This window comes from Pagrus major, chromosome 9 (assembly GCF_040436345.1).
Source record: "Pagrus major chromosome 9, Pma_NU_1.0".
Lineage (NCBI taxonomy): Eukaryota > Metazoa > Chordata > Actinopteri > Spariformes > Sparidae > Pagrus > Pagrus major.
The window spans coordinates 12,493,875-12,519,333 of NC_133223.1; the positions used below are offsets into that span (position 1 = coordinate 12,493,875).

At 41.6% G+C, this 25,459-nt stretch overlaps 1 protein-coding gene across 1 annotated transcript; it reads left to right on the plus strand.

Annotated features, from left to right (window-relative positions):
- Positions 1-1,247: 1,247 nt before the first annotated feature.
- impg2a (interphotoreceptor matrix proteoglycan 2a) lies at positions 1,248-24,015 on the plus strand. The gene is made up of 24 exons (XM_073473121.1): positions 1,248-1,332; positions 1,657-1,887; positions 3,889-4,055; positions 4,167-4,185; positions 4,313-4,345; positions 6,128-6,189; positions 6,277-6,432; positions 8,270-8,328; positions 8,451-8,471; positions 10,763-10,943; positions 11,758-11,785; positions 12,518-12,561; positions 12,733-12,777; positions 13,805-13,955; positions 14,237-14,389; positions 14,651-15,348; positions 16,316-16,603; positions 16,712-16,931; positions 18,151-18,361; positions 19,587-19,775; positions 21,633-21,834; positions 22,755-22,834; positions 23,316-23,379; positions 23,969-24,015. Exons 1-23 carry the CDS (start codon positions 1,248-1,250, stop codon positions 23,350-23,352), a joined length of 3,360 nt encoding a protein of 1,119 aa, XP_073329222.1. The 3' UTR covers positions 23,353-23,379; positions 23,969-24,015.
- Positions 24,016-25,459: the final 1,444 nt, after the last annotated feature.

Consider the following 25,459-nt stretch of genomic DNA (forward strand, 5'->3'; position numbering starts at 1 on the left):
GAGCCATAAGGCCAATCAACTTGATCACATCTGCCTTTGAAGCATTTAAGAGATGGAAGAATATGAGAATAGGTTGTTTTTTTGTATAGATTCTTACAGGGCTGAACAGTTAATCAATATATAAAAATAGCAATATGGCCAAGTGCAATATCTAAAATCGCAATCTGTGAAAATGATTCCAAAATTAATTTCTTTGCATATATTCAGCCCTGTTTATGACCAAAAACCTGCAAAACAATATTTTGCAGCCTCAGTTTTACTGTGTATTTAGTGGTATATAGCGTAGTATCACACTACAATGTTGAACATACTAAACATTATCATGTCAGTATTGCCATTTTGATGTTGGTGACAGGATATAAGACAATAGTTTGCGTAACAAAAGATCCTTGTGAATGCATCACCTTCCGCCTGCATTGTGGATAATGAGGCCAGACGTAAAAATGAATGTACTGGCTGACTTAACTCTAAGTTAGTTAGCCCTCATTACTCGCTCCTCTCCTCTCTTTTTCTTCTCCCGTACGTAATGCAGCTACTTAAAGACAAGAAAAGGAAGGTTTCCCTTTTAAAAACAGGATAAAGCCTATAGGAAGAGTTTGGGGGTCAAAGGTCGTCTTCAGACTAAGCCCAGACTCTCTCTGCTGTCAATATATACATACTGAGAGGATTTCAGTTGCTGCTCCTGAGCTCAACAACTTAGCTGCTGGACCACCCTGACGTATAATCACTGTGTTTATGTGTGGGATTATTTATTATTTCTGGGGAGCTTTTTTCCTAGATTATAAAAAGTTATCTGAAGTGTCAGGCCAGCATTTTCTTTTGTTATATGATCATGTTTACTTTGGATTATATTTTTCCATTCATTATGATCTCCAAAGGCTGCATGTGTTTAGTGCTGTTTGCATGTTTGGGTGGCACGGTGCTTCACTGTTGAAGAGACTGTCCTTCTTGCAAAAAACATTAAATTCCAGCTGAATTCCCCCACAAGAACCAGTAAACGGCCCCAGTATCTGTACATACTGATGCATCTCTCTGCTTGCTGTTGATTCTGTGGCCTTTGTTATCTCCTCTCTGTCCACGTTTCCTCAACACTAAGCGCCCTCCCTTCCCAGCGTTGCTCCAGTAACTTCTTGGCGAGCTCTTCTAAAAGGCTTAGAGTAAACAGGATTAGAGAGCATTAAAAAATCCCCCTCTCTCCAAGAGCCATCTGCCTATCTACCTGAGCCAGGAGCTGTCTTCTCAGCACCATGGCTCACACCTCTCTTCAGCTGCAGAGGAAAGCAGGAAACCAGTGTGTCACAGCGTCATCAGATGATTTCTCTACGGGCTTCTGTGATTTTTCTACGTCTGGAGACTTCTGAACTATGCAAACTTGTAAGAAGCTGTTCACGCTGCTGTTCCAGGACTTGAGAGGAAGTACATATCTACTTGATCCTTTCCCAAGTCCACGGAGTTAAGCACAAACACGGATTTAACATGAGGATCGTATCTTGGGGATGTGTTTTCTACTCCATTGTATTTAGTTTTGTGGTCATATTTTTGGATATAAGGACAGGTATGTGGCGTTGTTAACTTAAATACTTCTTGCTCACTACTCACCCAAAGATAAGTTGAACAATAAGTCTTAATTCTGTTGTTTTTTCTGTGGCACCCCAGATGCAACACTGGAAGGCTCCTCTATGGGTTACCTGAGTCTGCCTTACAGTCAGGAGTCTGCGGTGTTTCCAGTCATCACTCGTGTATCTGATTTAAAGGAATCTCACGAGAGCCATGCAGTTAGCTCTCGGCGGAAAAGGAACATCCTTTTCCCAAGCGGAGTCAAGCTTTGTGCACAAGAGACCGTCCAACAGGTGGTCGCAAACCATCTGAGCTACTTTCATCTCAGAGGTAAGACTGATCCTAAATGAGAGCAGATCACTGCACACTTCGATGTAGTTGGGTTAGATTTGGGGTGAAGACATACAACCAGCAGGAAGTGATGTCAGCCAAAAACAAGTGATGATTGTGTGAGATTGTCCCCACCGTGCAAGTACTGAAGTGTCCAGTAGGCAAGCTTGTTGACCTTTGTTGTATTTAAGTTAAGGGATCCACTGAGGTCAAGCAGAGGAATGTCAGTGGACATCTGTGTGAACACCAGTTGCAATTAAGACTTATGGGATTTGCATTGAAACAGACTGTGGTCTACTTCTGGTTGATGTGCCTCCTTAGTCAGATGTTCAGGGTCAGTCCACTCGCATGACAGACATAAAGCATTGACTCACTTACCCTAGTGGTATCTACTCATACAGATAATCTTGCTTTTACGTGACCATGTGTTGAGATGTAACTCCACCGTTTAGCATTACACTCCTATAAGATTATCTGTATTGAGGTATCGAAGAAGCAGAAACAGGGATATCGTCTTTTTCATTCATTGAATTCTTCTTCCTTGTCAAAACCTTGCACCTTCATTACCCACGATGCATCTTAACCGCTGATAACACAAAAATATCAGGTGCATTACGCTCGAAGCAGCTAATGTAGCCTTCAGCCGCTTGCCTCAAGTAGACATAAGGAGCAGGCTACAGAGGTCCAAACCCTGTGACTTTTTCTCATTTTTAAATTTGTAATTTTCAGCTGCAGCTAACGCTTTGTGCTTCTCAACAGAAGACTTTGTACAACTTTTTTTCATATATGCAGTAGTTCTCACCAAGACCTGCACACAGACTTTATAAACAGACAGATTTCATGAGACTATGTCCTTAAGAAAACTGTTGACACAAAAATGCATTACAAAAATGAAAGCACACTGCGTCTTTCAATACCTTCAGAAGCACAAACACATGTTCCTGTGCTGTTCCTAGTGCTGGTGTAACAGCAGAAACCTCAGAGGTAGACTCTTGACACAGTTAAACCACAGCTGCTTACACAGCTACATATTCTTAATTACATGGGATGTAATTAAGAGCGTCGTCAGTCCTGTACTGAAATGCAATTAAAGGTTCTCTGTGGACCTTCTGTGTTGTTGTGGAAGTCAGTCGTTTGTTTATGTGAGCAGACTCGTGCATTTTGATTTGGACTATCGCGGAAAGTCCTTCACAAAGAAATCCACAGTCCATCAGCATTAAATGACTTGTCCACAGGCCTGTATAGGCAGCCTAAGGAGATCAGACATGTCTAATTTTTCATGCCATGTTACGATCTGCTTACGCACGGTCATTAAATGTGTTTAATACATGTAAATTGCTACACAGAGCCCCTTGAGGTCTAAGGGTAAGTGAGAAAATGTTTTCGCTTTTATAGCATTTGGGTGTGACTTAAGATGAAAAGAGGGCTGAGTTGTGAAACGAAATCTTCAGCAGAGACGAGACATTTTGATCTCTTGCTTGACAAACGCTCTGTAACGTGTGTGAGTGGGCAGAGATCAAGGTGTAATTCCTGCTAGTGAACTCCTCAGAAGCTCGAGTTAGACAAACACAAGCTTGTTTATGCCAAGAGACTGTCTGTGACTGTGTGATGGTGAAAAGTTGAAGCTTGTTATGTAAGCGAGATTTGGACTCAGAAATGACCACTGGTGTCTCAGGAAGATTGGAGCATATGTCTGTGTAGCGACTTTGGATCAGTGCCCAGTAGGCTGACTCATGAAAAGGGAGTTGTGTCATGAAGTTAGCATGACGATGGGGATGGATTTGGGCCTCAGAACTTCCAGCTAATAATATCTCAGTCTATGATTGTTTGAACTAGTTATAGATTATTTCATTCCCATGCTAATGAGCAAGCAGATCTACAAGAGAACTTATCCATCTAGAACTGAACTATAATCCAAACCAAAATCATTTAGAAATCACTGAGCAAAATCTGCAAGCTTGTTTTTTTAAAGTGGACAGTGTCCTTCTCTGGTCTGACCAGTGTGCCAGGAGACCATATGGGAGGCTTTCAAGATCTTCTGGGACCGCCTACCAGAGCAAGAAGAGTACCAAAGCTGGATGAACAAATGCCAGGAAGGCACAGCCACGGCACAAGATATTGGCAGCTACTTCAGCCAATCAGAGGAGCATGATGCTCTGGTTAAAAAGGTTTGTGCATGAGTAATGGTTTAATAAACAGAAGTATCTAAGCAGCACAGACCATAGACTCGTACTGTGCAGGTGGCTGATACTGTCCAACATTTTCTTTTCCGTCTTTAGAGAATGCCACGGCCAGCAGGTGTGAAAAGGTAAAAGACACTCTTCACCTCTTTCCCCAGTGCTAGCCCACCATTTGAATCATAAATGAATGATCTGATCATTAAGTGTGTGTTTTGTAAATGTGTCATTCTTCCCACTATCTGTAGTGAGCCCACCAGGTCCTGGCAACATATGTGCAGGTACGGTTGTCAAGGCTCAGTTCAACCCTACCTGTTCATATTCCCGCTCATCACTTACCACACATGACTTCATGTTCATTTGTTTGTGTTTCATTTGTTGCCTGTTGTATTTGTGTCTTAAACTTGGATATTAATATCCAAGGATCTTTGCTTTCCCTTTGTCTGAGTTGAAAAGAGAACAGTGGAATTGTTTTGTCTTTTTATGATTTTCAAGACAAGTCCCCTTAAAAAACGACAACAAAACACCTGCTTGCATGTTCTGTCTGTCTAGCCACAGTCTGATAGAGCTTACCCATAGCAACAGTATGAATGTTTTAAAGCTATGGCATGATTTGGGGACATACACTTATTCACTTTCTTGCTGAGAGTTAGATGAGAATATCAATACCAGTCTCATGTCTGTCAGTAAATATGAAGTAGGAGCCAGTGACTGCTTAGGTTAGCTTAGATCAGCTTAGCTTAGTTTAGCTTAGCATAAAGACTGGAAACTGGGGGAAACAGCTAGTCTTTGTCAAAAGGTGGCCTCACTGGTTGAAGTCACTGCTCCTGGATAAGAAATAGTCTGGCACATTACCTCTATATAAATGCTTTTTTTAAACAAACAAGAAACAATGTGTTCATTATTGGGTGCTAGTAGGTGAAATTTTAAACTGTTATCTGTTTCCCTGTTCCTTGTCTGGATGCTAACCTTAGCTAACCGGTTGCTGGCTGTAGCTTCATATTTAACATACAAAAATGAGAGTGGTGTCTGTGGGTGGGCCATTTGACGATTTTAGATAATGATCGATCTTGAAGGTGTCCACAGCCGTGCCGATATAGTGATGTAGCCAACTAGTAGCTACGCTGATTGGACAAATTACTTCACATGGCTTTTCTTTGGGTGACGTATTTGATGGAATGGAATGCAAAGTTAGAGCTAATGGCGTGATGCACGAGGAGCTCGTGCTAAAACAAGAACTGTTTTTAATATAATATCGTGTTTGAATGATGCAAATGGGGAAGTTCATAGGCTAGTCTGGCTATAGTCTGCATGTCAAATTGAGAAAAAGGATACAATTTAGATCATGACTGTGATTAATTGGATCATGATATTATTGTTGGCTAGATGGCCTGCTCCTATGTGTTATGTGTAGAATAGTTTTGGGAGAACAATTCATTTTAATGACATGAGGACAGCTATATCAGGTGGTGGCTCAGACAATACAGTACTTGTTAACAGAGTAAATTAGTAATTGATTTTGGTTTGAGGATTTGTTGATTGAAAATAAAAAAATAAAATAGCCCTAGCCTTTTCCTTTAAATCCAACTTGTGTCTCTGCCAGCAGTGTGCATCACCCTTTAAAGTCTGTGTGCTTTTTATCTTTTTTAATTTTTGATATCAGCATTGTTGAAAAAATGCTCTGCTGTTTCACAGCACTCCGACTCCAGACACACCCGAGGCTGTTGAGGTTCCTGAGCTAGGTTAGTATCACTCCTGTTAACTCATCTGTACACATGCTCAACCAGTGTTGTTTCAGACCATTGTTTTTCATCCACATAATAATTCCTGGCTTTGAGCTTTCTGTCCAATAAGTTAGTGACTCTTTCTCTGTGTGTTTGGTGAGAATGTTTGCCTGCAGGCCACTTCAGCCTGAGTTGTCCTGAAGTACTCAGGTCTAATCCATACAGCCATCAGGAATCACTGCACTTGCCAAAGGGTTAAGCTCACATTCACTTGAAATAAACCAACAGTTGCTTTGTTCTTTTTTTTTTGTTTTTTTGCACATGAACTCAACCACCCAGAAGACACAGCTAAAGAAGAGGAGGTGGAGGAAGCAGCTGTCACACAGGTGGAGGAGAGTCCAGTAAGTGCACACACCGACTATTTATAGATTAGGCTTTATAATGTTTTCATAAACACTTATCTACTATCACTCTTTCCTATTGCACAGCTGAACAACGACATTGCCATGGAGCCTCCCACCCTCGCTGTGCTGGAGCAGGTGGTGGAGCTCAGTATCCTCCTGACCGGAGAGATGTACAGCGACAGCCTCGATGATCCAGCCAGCCTCCAGTACCAAACACTCAGCAGACAGCTTGCTGAAAAGGTTGGGTTCTGGCTCCAGCTCCCCCTGCCTGTCTCACTTTATGGCTCCCCTTAGTGCTACTGTATCCTGGCTGCAGACTGGACTCACTATATCTCCTGGTTTATGGTCTGTGTTGGACGCATTGTTAGTTTTAATAACACGCTCTTTAAAAGCAGCAGTAGTTAACCCCGAACTATTAGGCAAGTGTTCAAAAGCTCTGATTTTATGGTTGGGTGAAATAACTACGTGTAATATGATGTGTCTGGGTAATGGATACATTTTTGCACATGCCGACATACACACAGTTACTCACCTTTAGAAGCAGCTTCAGGGATTTTACAGATACTTGGAAAATTCTATTTTTTTCTGTACTTTCCCTGAAAGTCAGCTTGACCCACAAACTCGTGAGGGCTATTACATGACAATATTTGTAATAAATAACATAATCCATTAGACTACAAAATCTAATGTAATCTATTCTGAATACTTTTGGATTACTTTAAAATCAAACATTGGAAATATTGCTAATAATGGACCCAGTCACAAAAACTTCTCAAAAACAACAGTACTGGTACAAACTACAGGTGCACTGCATGTATTCTACAACATATAGGATGCTGTTTAACAAAAATGCCTATAATAACTATAATCTAAATACATATATTTTCAAATGTGTTCTGTGCTGATTATCGTTACTTATTTTTGTAATCTGATTACATGTACACACTGTTACTTCCCAACCCTGACACCAACACACACATCTCACATCATACACACATACAGTCCTTGATTTCTTTGATGGAATGTACCTAAGTACATGTACTTAAGTACTGTACTCAAGTACAATTTTGAGGTACTTGTACTTTACTTGAGTGTTTCCATTTTTTGCTAATCTGTACTTGATCTCCACTACATTTTGAAGGCTAAAATTGTACTTTTCACTCCACTTCATCTATTTAAAAACTTTAGTTACTAGTTACTTTGCAGATTACATGCTGCATCAGAGCCATCAGAGATGCATTTTTTAATCAATGTATTACTATAATAATTATTATAATTGAATGAAGAAACATTGATTCTGATAATCTGAAAAATGATGATTATTGGATCTGTTAATCACCCATAGTGTACAATAAATATATGTGTAATTTACTTTTACTTGTACTTAAGTACATTTACAGATACTTCAAGACTTTTACTCAAATACTATTTTATATGGTTGACTTTCACTTTTACCAAAGTAATATACTAACATGGTATTACTTTTACTCAAGTATTACTTTTGGGTACTTTATACAGCACTGCTTGATTTAGCGTAATTTTCCTCATCGCTTACTGGCTTTTTATCCTCTGTGGAGATCTGCCACCTGCATAAAGCCCCCATACCTTCACACACTGCGTACACACAAACTCACGTGCCTTGAAGAGATTATAAGTCTGTGAGGAGGAAGTGGAGCGGCATGAAGGACTGAGGACTTAGTAGTAGTGACTGTGTGTAGAGGAGGAGGACTTGGAGGGCAAGCCAGGAGATTAAAAAGGCCCCGGGGACCCTTTTGTAAACTCTTTCTGTGATGCATGAAACAAACTAGGTCATTTTGCAGAACAGTATGTGAATTGTTTTTTTAGTGCATAGAAGCGAGGCCAATAAAGAAAGTTGACCACAGTGCAGTTGTCTGCCTCCTGAGGATAATGATGTGGGCTGCTGCACAAAAGACTCAAGACCAAGACAACCGCTTTGAACAAAATGAGCCCGTTTGGAACAATAAATCTGATTTATTTTTTCCAAGAACGCCCAACAAAATTAGAAACAAACTCTCTGAGGCCTGTTTATGATGCTCGATCATTTCTGTCCTTGCAGATAGAGGATGCTCTGGAGGGGCTTCCTGGATTTAAGAGTGTGTCAGTGCTGGACTTCAGGTCAGTATCTCTGCTGGGGTTTATTCCTCAGTCTGGACAAAACATCTGTCCTCACAATATGCCCACAGCTCAACTTGTAAGCATTAACACAATTTCCCTATCCTTTTTTTTTTTTTGCGTAGGCCCGAGAAGGACACCCAAGGGTGAGTCATCAGTCTAGGCTGTGGTAGTTTGACCTTGAACCGTTCTCCCCAACCTGTCTTGTATTTAAGCCCACAGATCCCTATCAACCACTCCTGAACTAGATCCACGAGTGTCTGTGGCGTCACCTTCATCTCACGCTGTGTTTACCTGTGAGCGTGGGCACGTGTTAAGATGTGTCACTAGTTGCCTATGATAATGGCCTTAGTTGGGTCACTCACCTGTTAAGTGGGATCAGGGTGGGTTCGACCGAGTGAGCAGCTGCGCTTCTATAGAGACGATTATCGAGGCTTTACAAACTCACCAATCAGCCTCTGGTAAAGGGATGAAGAGAAGGAGGGTTAGAGGGAAAGATGTTGTGTGAGGGTATAGATGAAAAACAGAAAAAGAGCTTAGAGGGCAATTGTGTGTTTTTCTTGCAGTTTTAATGTTCTACTCACAGGAATAGTTCGACATTTTGGGAAAAACAAGCTGTCACATCTGTACAGTATAAATTAGGCAGCAGCCAGCAGCAGTTTAGCTTAACTTAGCTTAGCAGAAAGGCTAACAAACAAGGGAAACAGCCAGCCTGGCTCCGTCCAAAGCTCACAAGATGCACCTATAGCACCTCTGAAGCTTAGCTTTAACACCTGTCACCATTTGATCAGCTTCATATACTGTTGGACAGTTTAATCTAAACAATTCATCCTATTTTATTTGCCGATTATATATTTCTAATGTAAATTATGAATTAGTAAAGTAACTCGTACCTACAGCCATCAGATAAAGGTTGTGGGATGAAAAGTACATTTGCCACTGAAGTATAGTGAATTAAAGTAGCAGACAACGAAAACACACAATAAGTACAACTACTTAAAATGTATACTCAAGTACAGTTGGGTATAAATTTGAAGTAACTTGACTTGTGTTAATCTTTTTAGTTACAATCAACCACTGCATGCTGTAAGTAAAATTCAGAGATTTTAGACGCGCATGTCCTGCTCTTTTCGCCGTTAACTGCAAACATATATGCATTAAGTATACTCTAAGTATGCAGTGATTAATGAATAATGTTGCATGCAGCTGCTCACTGTAGATCGCAGGGCACAACAGGCGTAGAGCTCTGCTTGCCTGCCTGTGTGTATGTGTGAAGCCGAAGGGGAAAAAATTGGACGTCCTCCTAAATGTGGCCGACTGTGGGCCGGCACGTGCTCCGCTGTCCGCCAGAAACCCCACAAACTAGGTCAGAGTGGAGGGCTTCCAGTTGTCAAATGAAGGCTGATAGATGGCTTTTTCCAGGGGCTGGAGTCTCTTGTGAGGTTTCCATGTTTATTATGATGATATTGATCATTCTGCTGACTCTGCTGTTTTTTGGCCTATACAGTGGCGCTCGTGCATTCCAAGCAGGAGTAAATCACTCCAGTCATCCGTCATGTGTGAGCACTCTACAACTCTTTTAGCAGGTTTGACGTTAAATCACGTTAATGCCTGAGCCATTTTGATCCTTTTAGAGAGCCGCTCTCTCATCCAGGACATTTTATTTTATACTTTCCTATTGTAAATGTGTGGAGGAGATGGATGGAAAAGGGTGTTTGGGTGCATGGTGCTGATGTGTTGTTTGGGAAATTTCCTCACCAAGTTTGGTTTGGGAAACGACAAAGAAACCCTCTCCTCTCACTTACTGACTGCAAAAGTGCCCTTGAGCAAGGCACTCGTCTATAAGTCTTGTGGAGCTGCACAATGACCACAAGCAGAAGGCAGGGCAAGTTTATGCACATTGTACCAATCAGTCACAAGGCAATTCAGACTGCTTTACAGAAATGCATTAAGAATAAGACATAAGACAGGTGAAAGTTCCTGACCGTGGAAACATTTGTTTCAGTCGACAAAACAATCTCAAGGTGCATTTAGCAACTTGTGATGTACATATATAGGCCTATTCATATGTAATCCAGTGTTACACATAAAATAATTAATTTGATGTTCAACGCAATAAATGTTTACATCAAGTAACCATTCTTAGTTTTAATACCGTTTTCCTGGAACTGTTAATCTGCATTATATTGATATGTGTTTCTGATATTTTCTATTAATAAATGAGGTGGTCAAACATTAGAAACACTCAAACAACAGAACACTTTGTGGCATTTCTATTGTATTGAATGACATTAAATTGGTGTACCGACTGAAGTGTCCATGGACTGAATACCACGAATTGATTCCACTACAAGTATGATGATATTGAATTACTGCCCAGCCCTGGGACACTTCAGCATGTGGATTGGATGTAACTCCTACATATTTGTGTGGTCAGGCTGGATGGCGTGGTGGTCGACTATGCTGTCACAGTGGTGGTGAATGGAGCAGGAGTGAGCAATGAACAACTGGACTACCTGACCCTGCAGTTGAACCGGGTGGAGAACTCGTACCGTGAGGTCATGGAGCACCCTACAATGGTGTACACCATCAGTGAGGTCAAAAACTACGTCACTGATGCCCTGCATAATGCCGAGCTGGAGGAAGGTAAGACAATGGCCATTTCATGACTGACGAGCTCTTTAAAGATCTTCTCTGCACTCTAACAGAACACACACATACCACCATGATAGCTATTCATCGAATTGGTATGGCACTGAAGTGACTGGTAATGCACTGGCAGAGTTAGTGCATGCAGTGCAGGGCAGAGCTCCAACTGTCATATCAAATAGAGACACAGTAGACTCAGCAGCGATACTACAACATACGCTACACCACTTGAGACAACATTCCAGGGTTTTAATAGTCTCATCTGTTTCTTATTTGTCGGCTCTTTCTGTCAAAGGCGACACAGACATATTTATAAGAAGCTTCAGCTCAAAAGTGGGCCATTTCTAATGGACAAATAACCGAGTCATCAGTTATCGGAACTGTGTATTTATTCAGTGCTACAGTTAAACCCTTCTCATTAAATGGTCTGCAAAAGAAACCTGAGCAGACAGGATTTTTGTAATCTATCTCTCTGTATTTTCTTTTTTTTGCATTAATAATGTTGCTTCTAGTCCTTCTCACAGTTAACTTTTAAAGAGTAATTAACCTATTTATCATTGCAGTCCTATAACATCGTTAGACTCAAAGATAAAACCTAATGCTGTCAGAGATATTATACTCTTTACTGTACATTTTCTGTATTCTGGATATATTATAAGATCTGGTACTGGACCCAAAGATAGCGCCCATTCAGTGGAGTAAGAAGTGCTCGCCTGGCACATGCACCTAAGAAATGTCTAGCTTCTGTGTCAGCTTCAATGTCAGCCCTAAATCAGCCCAGAGACTTTACATCGTGATAACATCACAGATTGTCGGTTTGTTTTTATTTCTGCTCAAGTTTTACTAATATTAAACCTTGTTTGCAGTTTGAGGCGTCCTACCAACAGGATAATGGGGGGAGTGCTCATTGGGGCCCAGGGGAAATCTTCCCTGCAATACTGCAAGCGGCCACATATATGCAGTCGCTCACATAGGGAAATCTAAACCACTGCATGTGTTAGATTTAGCCCGACAGTAAGTGGGTTACCTACCTCATACCTCTGATGAGGGCCGTTCTCCAGAAATGTGAAGGATGTGATAATATCCATAGCATCTCCTCCCCCTGTGAGATTTATCCCCGCTCGTGTTTTTGAGAGAAGGCATGTCATTATTTCACTGTAAGCGAGCTCCCCTGGAGATGAGAGCTGTCTGATGCTCACATTAATTATATTCTTGGACATGTGAAATGAAGGCTAAACACTCTCATATGGCCGACATGTGTGGCTGGGGAACTTAAAGCCACAGCATGGCTTTGTTTTTCTGCTTTGGTGGTGATGCAGTAATAGCCTTGGCACACAGCGGCTGACATTCGCCCAGATTTTTAGCCCTGATTTGTAGATATTTACCCCTGAAGGTAATGCTGTCAGAATGAAGGCTGTGCTGAAATGGTTACGATAAAAAGGATTCTGTAGACTCATGCAGGCATGATTATTGTAGCTATTTGGCACATTTGCCTCCTTTGTGTCAGTTTGTATTAATATTTGTTTCTCCACTGGTTCCACAGTGTCTGAGGTCCCTGAGCCTGTCAACGCTGCAGACGGAGCTGCGGTGAGTAACAAGTTACCTCCACAGCTATCATGACAACAATCTCTCTGACTCCGGGCTATCCAGCTGCATCGAGCTCCACAGAGTTGATAAATCACTTTTGTTTGAGGCAACTGACAGTTGTAGTATGACTAATGTTGCGATAACCTGGAACTGACTTGTGATGTTATCCAGACCACACCAGTGCAGGTAGGGGATGAGCTCACCAGCAAGGATCAAGTAAGGCTTTGGGGATTAGTTTGGCTCTTGCTAAAATAATCCACTGCTATTCTGGGGCGAAGGCTGCAGCGCACCACACCGCAGCAAGTGAAGACGAAAGACAGCAGATATGAGTTTATCCAGACGAGAGATACCACCTACACTCTGTCTTTAGTCGTGCTGTCTTGTGGTCGGCTGTGCTCTTCCACGGCAATCAGAGTGTGGGTTGCACTAAATGTGTCTGCTGGTTCACTTTGCAGCTCAGCTTGCTTAGTGATTAATTTGAATCATTATATGAACTGGGAAAGTTTGGAAAACTTCTCAGTTGATGCACAGGCACAGAGCTACTGTGCCAACGAAGCACTTTGCTGCCCTGATTTGGATGTGGGACTTATTCAACATTTTTTCAAGCTTTCTATGAGTCGATATCAGAAGTATGGAGGCTGCAGTATGCCACAAAATGTTTATGATAACTTAATGATTTTATTTATGATAATAAATGTAATTCTATAATAACCATAATTCAAATGTATAATTAGTCAAACTTGAGTTATAGTTATTTCACTGTTAACAAATAATGAAATTCTTCATAAACTATTTATTAAGCAACTGTTTATTGTAAAGTTGCAACTGATGTTTATAATACTTTACAATTGCTTAATTAAGCATTTCAGTGTTTGCAAGTGTGTAAGTGTAATTAACTATAAAGCTACATTAATTAATTATGGTAATTATAAAGCATTACCCATTAAAGATATCAAAACTGAAAATATACATTTTAAATTATTTTTGTGTCATACTGCAGCCTCTGTGCTTCTAATCAAATCAAAGAAAGCTTTGAAAAGCAGCAGCTGAAGCTGAAGTGTTACCCTTTAATGTAAAGACTTATAAGGAGTCTACCTCCTAAAAATTGTGTGGAAGCCACAGAGAAGCAGCAGGACATCTGACTGGCCTGACCTGTCAACGTAAATAAGCTGACCAATCAGAGCTCCTGCTGCAGTGAAATAGCGACAAACAGTTTGGATAATAAAGCCTGTTTGTGATGCAGATTAATGCTGCCGATGAGCCATCAGAGGTCACGATCCTAGAAGAGGAATCTGAAGCTGCAGCGACAGAGGAAAATGAAGTCATCGTTCTGGAGGAGAGCGCAGTCGTGTCTCCGGCTCCTGTCCTCATCACCAGTGCACCTGAAGCTGGCAGTGAGTGTTTGCCCTGAAGACAAGCATACACTCCCTCGCGCTATTTCTTCCACATCTACCTTTTCTATTAGTATTTAAATTTTTTTGTGAAAAAAACAAACCCAAACAATATTGTGTGCTCAGAAAACAAGAATAACATAGAAATATAAAGGGAAATTTGGTCAAATTGGTCAACACAACAAACAGAAGGAGGCATTGATGCATATGTATATCTACATGATTGTCAGTCAGTTGCCTTGACAAAGTGTTGGCTGAGTTTCTTCTCCTCTTTGTTCTTCCAGCCTTTGAGGAGGAGGGTCTGTTGCTGGAGGACACTGTGCAGACTCCTGCTGTAGAAACCCCCCCACCAGAGGAGCTCCCAGCTGAGCTTCCTGCCCCGGAGCTGCCAGAGGATGTCACACTGCCTGAACCACCGGTGGAGATCGAGGCCTCTGGTTCTGGCACAGACGACCTGAGGGACCTGCTCCGACCGTCTACACCCACGGCAGATGAAGAAGAGGAAGAAGAAGAAGAAGAAGGAGAAGTAGAAGAAGAAGAAGAAGAAGAAGGAAGAGAAGGAGAAGTAGTAGAAGAAGGAGAAGTCAAAAGAGCAGAAGAAGAAGAAGAAGAAGAAGAAGAAGAAGAAGAAGTGGTGCCTCTTGAGGAGACTGGTTCAGAAGATGGGCTGATAACAGAAGATGTCACCATAATCGCAGATACCATCTCTGAGGCTGAAACTGAGGAAGTTGAGGTTGCGGCAGTGGGAGAAGAACCTACCACTCTGGAGCAGGAGCATCTCTATGAGGTTGTCACGAATGAGATTCCAAAGGAGCTTGAGATCTCCACAATCGCATCTGAGACTGTGGAAGAAGAAAGCCTGCCTGCTCTAGTCCCACCTCCTGAGGCTGTCGATGTAGAGAGTGAAGCCTCAGAGCCAGAGGCAGCAGAAACAGGCCTCATTCCTGTTGATGAAGACTTGGTGGAGAGCACAGAAGAGGAGTCCAACCTCACAGATGTTCCACCTGCAGATGAGGAAGTTAATCCTGAACAGCCTGCGGAAGACGCAGACATTATTGTGGCGTTGACCACTCCTGAAGAAGCTGTATTTGAAGAGGCTGGTGTGGAGGAAGCAACTGAGATCGAGGGAGAAGAGGTGAAGGAAGAGACTTTACCTGAAGCTCCGGCTGTAGAGGAGGAGGCTCCGGCAGCTCCAGAGCTCTCCACAGAGGATCTTACAGAGGATGAAATCATACTGGTCAACCAGGATGAACCAGAGCCACCAGTGATAGAAGTTCTGAGCCCTGCCAAACCGACTGCCCTGTCTCCAGAGAGGGAGTCGCCTTTCACCCGTATCTCTGATGTCCACCCAGCCACTGAGGGACTACCGGACGTTATTATCCCTTCACTAGTGGAGGTAAAGCAGAGGAATTGATGTTAATATTGCAAAAAGTAGAAAAATGTAAAGTACACAATTTTAGCAAAAAATAGAGGAAACACGTCAAGCTTTTTCTGTCAACGTTTTAAGTCAAACTACCTACTGGATCATGACTTAGCAAACATGAAAGGTATTACTGATAACATTCAGACACTAAATGAAAAAGCCCAAAGTCCAAGCGAAAGGGAATTACTATCTCCCACAGAAAACGATGCTCCTGCACTGCCTGAAATGCCTGGTTTGGAGTTGAGCCTTTACTTTTGTAACTTATGTGCGTCACTATGTAACAGGCGTTATTGAAATATATATATTTATATATATTGTAAAATATATACGTCTGTACTGCAGCCATGGTTACCAGCTGTAGCGGCGTTGTTTTCGATCACACTACCACACTACTCTGCCTCTGATTGGCTACATCCTGCCCATTAAGTAATGCAACTCTTATCAAAGATCAAACAGAGGCTCTCCATTGCTAAAATGAAGCGTTCAAGACCCAGTGTGAAAAGGGGTGCTGTGTTGGATGTGTTTTTTGAAAATTAAAGTATGTATACCTATTCTACTAGGACCCCCAAATAAAAGTCTGAACCTGATAATTAGCATAATATGACGTCTTTAAATGATGTCATCTAATTTTTAAAGCCCATCCGCTCAGGGTATGGTACAAATCAAATGGCCAAAACATCTCACCCTGTGGAGAACATCAATGTAGGGCATTCTATCTCTGCAGAACAACTCAACTGAAGCATCCTGTTAATGGTAATTACAATTTTGCGTACACAACAACAAAGATATATTCTGATTTCTAAGCAAAAACTAACTAATGTCAGTATGACCTTGAATTCTGAGGGATTTTAAGCAGCTTTATAGAAAAGGAAACATTGTTGTACCCCAGTTAAAAGCAAATGGTCTCATCTCAAAATCAATACACTTCTTTATCCCCCAGATCCAGACCACTAACGAAGGCTTGGATGATGCCAGCACTGGTGACCTGGGCAATGGCGTGATCACGTTTGGCTTTGGTTTGATTAACCATACAGAGGAGGGCAGTACTGGCTTTCCGTCTGGTGTGGCACACGGCACAGACCAGGTCAGTATTGCCATGCCTGCGAACCCCGGACGAGCTCTGATGGTGTTCTTCAGCCTGAGGGTGACCAACATGATCTTCTCAGACGATCTCTTTAACAAGAGCTCCCCAGAATACAAAGCTTTGGAGCAACGCTTCCTAGAGCTGGTAAACTTCCACTATTCACTGGACTTGTGGTTATCAGTAATGCCACTGTTATGTCAAAGCCTCTGGTTTGTAACATCAACCTGTACATTTTTCTTCATCTTCTCCTAGCTTGTGCCCTACCTGCAGTCCAACCTGAGTCACTTTGAGAACCTGGAGATCCTGAACTTCAGGAACGGGAGCATTGTGGTCAACAGCCGGATGAAATTTGGAAAGCCTGTGCAACAAGGCGTCACCACCACTGTCTATCTGATCCTGGAGGACTTCTGTAACACCGCTTACCAGACCATGAACCTGGCCATCGATAAATACTCACTGGACGTCGAGTCAGGTGGGTTCAAAGTGCTTTGATCAACATAAAGACAGCAATTGTGATAGCACCAACCGTTGGAAACTTATGTCACATGTTTCCTTCTTTTTTGCTGTCTTGCCGAGAGTAAGGTTAGAAGATTGATACCACCATCATGTCTGTACATAAAATACAAAGCTGGAGCCAGTGGATGGTTATCGCCCTGTTTCCTTTTGTTTTAGGTCTTTATGCTAAGGTAAGCTAATGAGCTGCTGACTCCAGCTTCATATTAAAAGTACAGATGACGGATGGGAACATTTCCCAAAATGTTTAACTATTCCCTTACTGGGTTTGCTCTCAGAATGTTGTTTTGTGAAATAGTTGCATTGACTCAGTATCTAAAACATGTTAGTGTGTGAAAAAGGCCTGGGAAAGCAGGTGTTGACTCTCTGTTGTGGCACTTCTTCATCTCATGTCACATCAGCTGAGATGAGATAATCAGGGCTTCCTCGGACAGCAGCCAAGTAAATACATCATTAACAGCACTTTGACTGACTGATTACTGTGTGCAGCTCTGGTTTTACAGCGTGTGTACTACATTGCCTTCATTTTAGATAATGAGGCTCAATTACGGACCCAGCACGACATTTTCTGTGCACGTTTTTTTTTCCGCATGTGGTATCGATCTCCTGGCGTCTCTGTCCGACAACATCAGTCAGCTTGTTATTGGCCATTCATGATATTAGTGATTCATGATTGTGTTTACAATCCTGACTCAGCTGTTATAATCTGTCTGAAGTACAGCCAGCGCATGATTCTGGATCCTAGCATGCAGTACAGCTGCATTAGCAAGGGAGGAAGATGATGGCTTGACTCTTTCTGAAAAATTCTTTTTTGCTGTTAATACATGCTTTTGTGACCTTTAGACAGAGCCGGTTTAGTTGTTTGCCTTGTTTCCACTCTTTTTGCTCAGCCAAGTTAACCACCTGCTGGCTGTAGCCTCATATATCATACATACATTGTGTAACCTTTTTGCCTAACCCTCGGAAAGAAAGAAAATATGTGCATTTCCCCAGATTTTTAACCTTTTTAATTTGGTTTTATTTTGAAATGTGCTTACTGGTTATTCTACATCTTTTGAGATAAAAGAGGTGAAAGAATTCTTATCACCTCTATTAAATGTTGATAACCACAACACACCTGTTTCTGACAGTTTCTCTTAATATCCTTTAGTCAACTCTGCTGGTTCTTCCATTTCCAGGTGACCAGGCTGACCCCTGTAAGTTCCAGGCGTGTAACGAGTACGCGGAGTGTAAGGTGAACAAGTGGTCAGGGGAGGCGGAGTGCGTCTGTAACGCTGGCTACTTCAGCGTGGACGGCCTGCCCTGTCAGAGCATCTGTGAGCTGCGGACAGACTTTTGCCTCAATGACGGCAAGTGTGACATCATCCCCGGCCAAGGAGCCATCTGCAGGTGGGTGGGGATTAGGGGAAGTGATCTGCCTGTGTGCGTGCAGGAAAGAGTGTCTGAGCTTGCAGGTTTGCGAGGCCAGTGCTTCATCAGCTAAACCGCTTTTCAAATACAGAAGCAGGAGCTGCAGGAGGCCAGATTTTCAGCTTCTAGATTTAAAGTTGATCTATGCCCAATGCTCTGAAAATATTGTTTCAAAAGGTGTTTTTGAAATGTGGCTCCTTATACTTGAGAGTGCTGTGCTCTAGCCTAATGAATTCTAATCATAACCAGCTTCATGGAATAAAGATTTAGTTTTACACCTGAGTTGGCTCTGAACACCAATTAACAATCTTCAAACTTTTATATTTATGGCTTAGCTTAAAAAAATCAGCATGTCAACATTTTAAGTCAGCACTCACACCTTTGGCAGTTTACTATATGAATGTAATTGTGCCCTCTGGCACTAAATGCACTGTGCATAAATGAAACAATGAGTACCATCTGTAGAGGCATAATTGCAAAGATTTGATTAATATTGTGACCCATTTTTCAGCTCCAGGATGCAAATTATCACATTTTTGTTCTGTGAAATATGGTTCAGTACATGCTGCTACAGCCCTGTTTTATTTCTTTTATTATCTTAAACATTCCTAAAGATAATGCCTTTGTTGTGAGTGTTTTTGTGTCCTTGCGCACGTGTTTCCACATCCACAGACAGACGTCTGCATGGGTAAATATGTGTAAAATGATATGCCAGGAATCCAAACCAGTGACAGAAACGTGTCCTCTGGCTCTGTGGTGCGCTTCAAATTAAATGATTGTGAACAGGCAGACAGGACACATGCCAAGATGAGTGCTAACCTTTGTTTCACACCCACCACCACAGCATAAAACATACAGACAGCTCCAGATGCTGTTGGATTGTTGTTTACTTCGCGCCGTGTTGCTCCATGGAGACAGGAAACAAACATTTGAAGATATCTACTTATTCCAAAACAAGGCATTGACACGTACGGAGAATTATAATTGTAGACATGTTATTAATTTTGCAAAGACAAAATACGAACATGATTGAAGATCCAGTCAATAATTTTTTACATCCTTTTAACCATTAAACACAGAATATAAAACAGAAGACGAGTGATGCTCTGTAACATTTGGAGTTTTAGTTTTAGTAAAGGCACGTCTGCTTTTTAAGCAGCTCTGAGTAGAAATCATGGCTGACAAATGTCCTTCATCATCTCAGGTGTCGTGTTGGGGAGAACTGGTGGTACAGAGGAGAGCACTGTGAGGAGTACGTGTCTGAGCCACTGGTGGTCGGCATAGCTATCGCATCCGTAGCTGGATTCCTACTGGTGGCCTCCGGAGTCATCTTCTTCCTTGCAAGGACGTTACGGGATCAGTATGACAAGGATGAGTCAGAGGACCCCATACGGTGAGGGGAACCACTCACGCACCAGCTGGCCACACTTTGCAACAGTCATCCACACACGGGCATTAAATCTTGTGTTTAATCCACATCATGTCACTTTTTGTGCCTCACTGTTATTATGTGATTAAATGAGATATTGTTGTTGTTGTGAGGCATATCCTCTATGAAGCTGTTAGATTTAGATATTGTGCAACCTGGTTCCAGAAAAGTTGAGATGCAGTGGTTAGGGTTAGCTGCAGACATTGCTGTGTTGCAGGCATCAAATTCATAATGATCAACAAATAAGTAGTATATCAGTTTGAACATTAAAGGAGACATATTATGCTTTTTTTCAGGTTCATAATTTTATTTTGGGTTACTACTGGAATAGGTTAACATGCTTTAATGCTCAAAAAACACATCAGTTTTCTCATACTGTCCAGTGCTTCAGCACTGTATTCTCCCTCTGTCTGAAATGCTCTGTTTTAGCTCCTGTCTCTTTAAGGCCCCTCCTCCTGAATACCCAGTCTGCTCTGATTGGTCAGCTCATACACGTCTGTGCCAGCACCGCTTACAACAACAGAGCAGCTTCGCTAAATCAATTCTTACATGCCAAACTAACTGCGAGGCATAAATTATGCAAATGTGTGACGTAGTGTGATGTCACTTTAAAGTCTTTAATGTCAATTAAAGGCGGGACTACTGAAGAGGCGTTTCAGGAGCAGTGTTTTCTGTAGGAAAGAGGTGCAGTCTTTGAGCTTTTTGACCTTCAGGACCTTTCACATGCACAAAAACATATAAAACACACTGAAGAAAAAGAAAAAGAATAGTACGTCTCCTTTAACAAACTAATAATAGTGCTGATGGGTTTCTCCTTCTCCTAACTTCTTAAACTCTGGAAAGCCTACTTCACCTAACTTTATCTGCTTATATTGTGTGGCCAAGCTTTATTTAAACCTACAGACCCACTGTATGACTAGAGGATGTCTGAAATGTTTCCAAAAATAACAAATATGTCAGACTGAATTTAAAATATGTGTCCAAAGATAATGCACAAGAGACCCAGAATATTTATTTTTCATGGAAGAATGCATCTATATGAAGTTGCATCCAAAAAACATGTTTTATTGATGGATGGTTTGAGTAAAAAGGAAAAAATAGAATCTATTCTGTATATGTGACCTTGACAGTGACAAAATCCAAGAGTAAAATCAAGGCTGATACTGTATATCCTGTATACATATAACCTTCACCACACTGCTTAGTAAAATGAAGAGTATATGATGAATTAGAAAAACAGATCATTTTTTATCAGCCTGCTATAGAAGTTAACTCTATTCCTGGAGATAAACAAACGTAACTTAGCTGTTTGATAGAGAACAGAAACACTTATATTTGGTGTGTTTGAAGTTATATATCCATATAATCCTCTTTAGATTAAAAGAGCCTGGTTTCTCTCTTAAGGCGAGGGTATAAATGGAAACATCCCGTGACTGTAACCTCACTCAGGTGGCCAAATTATCCACTGTGTCGTCCCTTTACTTGCTTTACCTTATTCTGTCTTTTGCAGACACAAAGTATCTGTTCACTATCTGTGTGTATGTATGTCTGGCGTGCTTCCCAGAGCAGCCTGTGGAGAACCCCCCCCCACACACTTTTTCCAAAAAGCCTTAAACACCTAACACAATAGGCTTTCTGAGAGTCTGGCATCAAACGAGCCACAAAGGAGAGGACTTATCCAAGGTTAATAAGGTTAATCAACTCTAAGTGTATTCAGTGCAGCTCTGTTTTCTTTTCTGGCTTCCTAGATGATGTGTTGCTTTGTTTATCATCTTACCTCGATGTCATCACTGATTTCTCTGTTTGTGTGTTTCTCCGCAGGAGAGCAGAGAGCCTCCCATCTCTGGAGAGGGCAACCAAGTACAACCCCATGTACGAGAGCGAGGCCACGACGGGCTACAGCCACTACTACCGCCGCTATCCTGAAGCTCCTGTTTACAGCAGCGCCAGCGCAGAGGCCTCCACTGACTTCAGCAGCGAGGAGATACGACACATCTATGAGAACAGTGAACTGACGAAGGAGGTGTGTGTGTGTGTGTGGGGGCTGCTATCACTGGTTGATCTGGAAAAGATGTCTTAGCCACACTAACAGAGTCTTTGTTTTTTTTTTACCCCATTACCTTTACCACCCAGTTAAATGTTAACAAGCAGTCGTACTGAGTTGCTGCAAAATAATGTTTTTGTAACTGTGACAAAATCAGCATAAACGCAGGTCAATGCAGATGATAAAAACATCGATCACATGTGCTGAAGTGCTGTATGGAAGGCAACTGGACTTGTTTCAGTTACTTGAAGACGTTTCACCTCTCATACAAGAGGCTTCTTAATTTCTACTCCCACACAGGGTTTAAAAGCCTGCAGCTCCCCTCCAGTTAGTTAGAACTGAAGAAGCCTCTTGGATGAGAAGTGAAACGTCTTCAAGAAACTGAAACACGTCCAGTTGCCTATTATACAGCACTTAAAATTACCATGACCTGGATGACTGAGAACCTTCACCAACATCGATCAAATCGGATACGAGAGGCGGTGCAAATTACTGCCCAATGAATAAAGACTTTCTAGATGTAGAGAGCTCCTTTTAAGCCATCCTACTTTTGTTGGTGTCACACTCAAATCTGTCCGCCGGTGACCCACTTTGTGCTGTGTGGCAAAAAGATGCAAAGCAACAGAATGAATGTTATAGTCTTCATATAAGCATATAATATATTTGGACAACATTTTGATTAGTAACTGTAATTTAATTACAGATTTTTTCTCTGTAACTGAGACAGATGTAACTAGTAACTCCATAACACTGCGGAAACAAACACACTTGTTGTTCGGTTGGCAAGTCATTTTAGTTTTTTCTGGTAACATGTCACGTTTTGCCACAGCCTGTTCAGTTTACTGTTTATCTGCCTGTGATGTAATGTCCCCCCCAACTGATATCATGTGTTTCTGCAGGAAATCCAAGACAGGATACGCATCATTGAGCTCTACGCTAAGGACCGGCAGTTTGCAGATTTTGTACGGCAGCATCAAGCGTGAGTGCCTCTCTTGTTTTTACACAGCGATGAGATAAACACATGGGCTGAACAAACCGGGGCTACAAGGGAAAAGGGAAGTGAGTTTGAGATACAGGAGTCTGGCGAGATTGCTAGCTGGAGGAGATGGAGGACTTCAAGCCATGCCAAACCAGCGTGGAAACAGATTTATCATTCTTAAATCTTCACCAGCCAGGCCCGGAGCTGATACAGTGAGACAGAAACCATTATGAGACACAGACATTCCTCCGTCTGCCAACAGCCTGGCAGTTATAATGTGTCGGTACTAAATGGTGGTGATTGTTTTTAAGTCGTATCTGGCTGTAGAGTAGCGCTCTGTGTGCCATGGAGCTCTTTCGTGCCAGGTGAACCTGAGTCTAGCTTTGGGTACTTTGTTTGTGTAGTAAATAAAGTCACTGATTCACTTACCTGAGATATGAAATCTAAAGAGTTTGTGAATGTGTTTTTTTTTGTGCTGCAGTGTCCTGGATACTCGCAGGGAGAGCTCCTCAACATAGACATGAAACTCTCCTGTGAACAACAAGGTATTTTTTCTTCATTTGAGGACTGTGTAGCAGGTTCTTAGTTTCAATTACAATTCCTCGCAAGATCCTACTCAAAAAAAATAGCTACAGTAGGTTTGGATGAAAAGACAGTGAGGTACTTAATGTGAGAATATGTACACCCCAACATTTAGCAAAATTAGCAGATGTGCTAACTTTTCTTTAATGTTAGAAGTAATAGTTTCCTACATATTTTACAATAATTACCTATAGAAGAATGACATCCAAATTCTGGGGGGAAGTAGTATATTAACTTCATATACAATGGAAAGAATATCATTGATGATGATTCAATATCATCATGTAATGTTGTTCATGTTAATGCAATAATTAGCAAGCCCTAAACAGTAACCGACCCATGGGTTTTAAAATGGTTTGTATATGACTCATGAGTTAAACCTAGTAAACATGACATAAAAGATTTCAAGGAATACTTTGAACTTGAGTAAGAGACTATATTGGCAAAAAAGTATCTGATAGTAGAAGACTGAACAGTGTGTAAATTAGGAATGTCTGATACATCTTTTGAAAAATGTGGATCCTGCATACTGACACACTTTCTGCTCAACAGAACCAGGCTTTCATGTTCGAAAAGTGAAGCTCCCTGTCGAGACTCTCTACTAGCTCACCACGGCTCAGAATCTGGACTGTTACCAGACAAACAGCCGCTCTCTGTGTGTGGCTGTGTGGGCAGAAGTGTTGACTGTTCTTCCTCCTTCCTCGGTGCCTTCTCTTGACTGGCTGAGCTGGCTGTGACATCAACGGACGTGTTTGCTGCTCATCTACTGGACGTGTCCCTTTGGGACGAACTGGACCGCATCCTCTTACTTGAAATGTTGTCAGACACATCGCAATACTGGCTACAGTAGCACTTTTGTTTAGTGGAATAATCTGTTTTGTTTCATCATGTCATATCTATGTATTCTAAAAGGGAAGAATGTAAAAAAACTGTGAATATGTACAGTGTATAGTGTTACTGTTAGGATGTTTGCTAGTTAAAATGTTGTTCTGACAGTTTTGTCTGTAGAGAGCTCAAATTGACTCTTTAGGTCTTCTCTCAGAAACACAGAGAGCTGCTCTTTATTAGTCAATGGTGCTATCTTACTTTAAAATGAAGTGTATATTGACTAATTTTTACAATTTAAAGGCAACACCAATGGATAAACTCTGTATAAACAGTTCAACATTTTGGGAAATACACATATTTCCTTACTGGCAGAGGGTAAGATGGGAAGATCGGTGAATTGAACGCTCATATCCTTCTGTTAAGTATGATGATACAGTCATCAGCTGTTAGCTGGGCACAACGGCTGACAACAAAGCTAAGCTGACTCCATCCAAAGGTGACAAAATCTGCCCATGCATGTGCGTACATACTGAACAAACAAGACATTATGTGTTAATTAAACTTTCGAGGTGCTGGTAAGCAGATTTTATGATCATAGGACAGAGCTGGGCTAGCTCTTTCCACCTGTTTCCAGTGTGTGTGCTAAGCTAAGCTAAATGGCTGCTTGCTGTAGCCTTACATTTAATGTAAGTGGTATCGGTATTCACATCTAAATCTGTGCCAAGGAGTGTTTCCTAAAATGTTGGACTATTCCTTTAAGGTCGCCAAATGTAGCGTTAGTGTATGTATTATTCTGTTAATCAATGTAAAAGCAGCTTTTCACAATCTGAACGTTGAGAATACTGCTCCAAGCAGGGGATTTTTCTGTCTTTGTAACTCCATCAGTCAGGAGCTTTGGTGTGTTTGTGGCTGGTAGACATGAGAAAATGAAAACAGCGGTGATGGGAGGAAGGCAGAAAGCATGAACCCTCTATAACGCTGGGATCCAGCAGTAAGTGAAAACACGTTTCAGTGGAAAAAGACTGTGGGGCAAGCAAGCGGCTCAAGGATTGGATCAAATGGTCTGATTTCAGATGTCATATGTAAATGAAATTTAAGCAAGCTGATAAACAACACGTGACAACCTCAAGCTGTGTCTCCTGCTAAAGAAACGCTGAAGATTACCAGCAACTCCTCAAAAATGTTCTGCCCTCTGAAAGCGCCTGACAGACTGAT

What these genes read in the sequence shown, in the direction of transcription:
- impg2a (XM_073473121.1), top strand. Translation starts at nt 1,248, where the DNA reads ATGGCTCACACCTCTCTTCAGCTGCAGAGGAAAGCAGGAAACCAGTGT. An exon ending in GTGTCAGTGCTGGACTTCAG is followed by an intron (nt 8,329 to 8,450) that starts GTCAGTATCTCT and finishes TTTTTTGCGTAG; the next exon opens with GCCCGAGAAGGACACCCAAG. An exon ending in GGTGGAGATCGAGGCCTCTG is followed by an intron (nt 14,390 to 14,650) that starts GTTCTGGCACAG and finishes CCATAATCGCAG; the next exon opens with ATACCATCTCTGAGGCTGAA.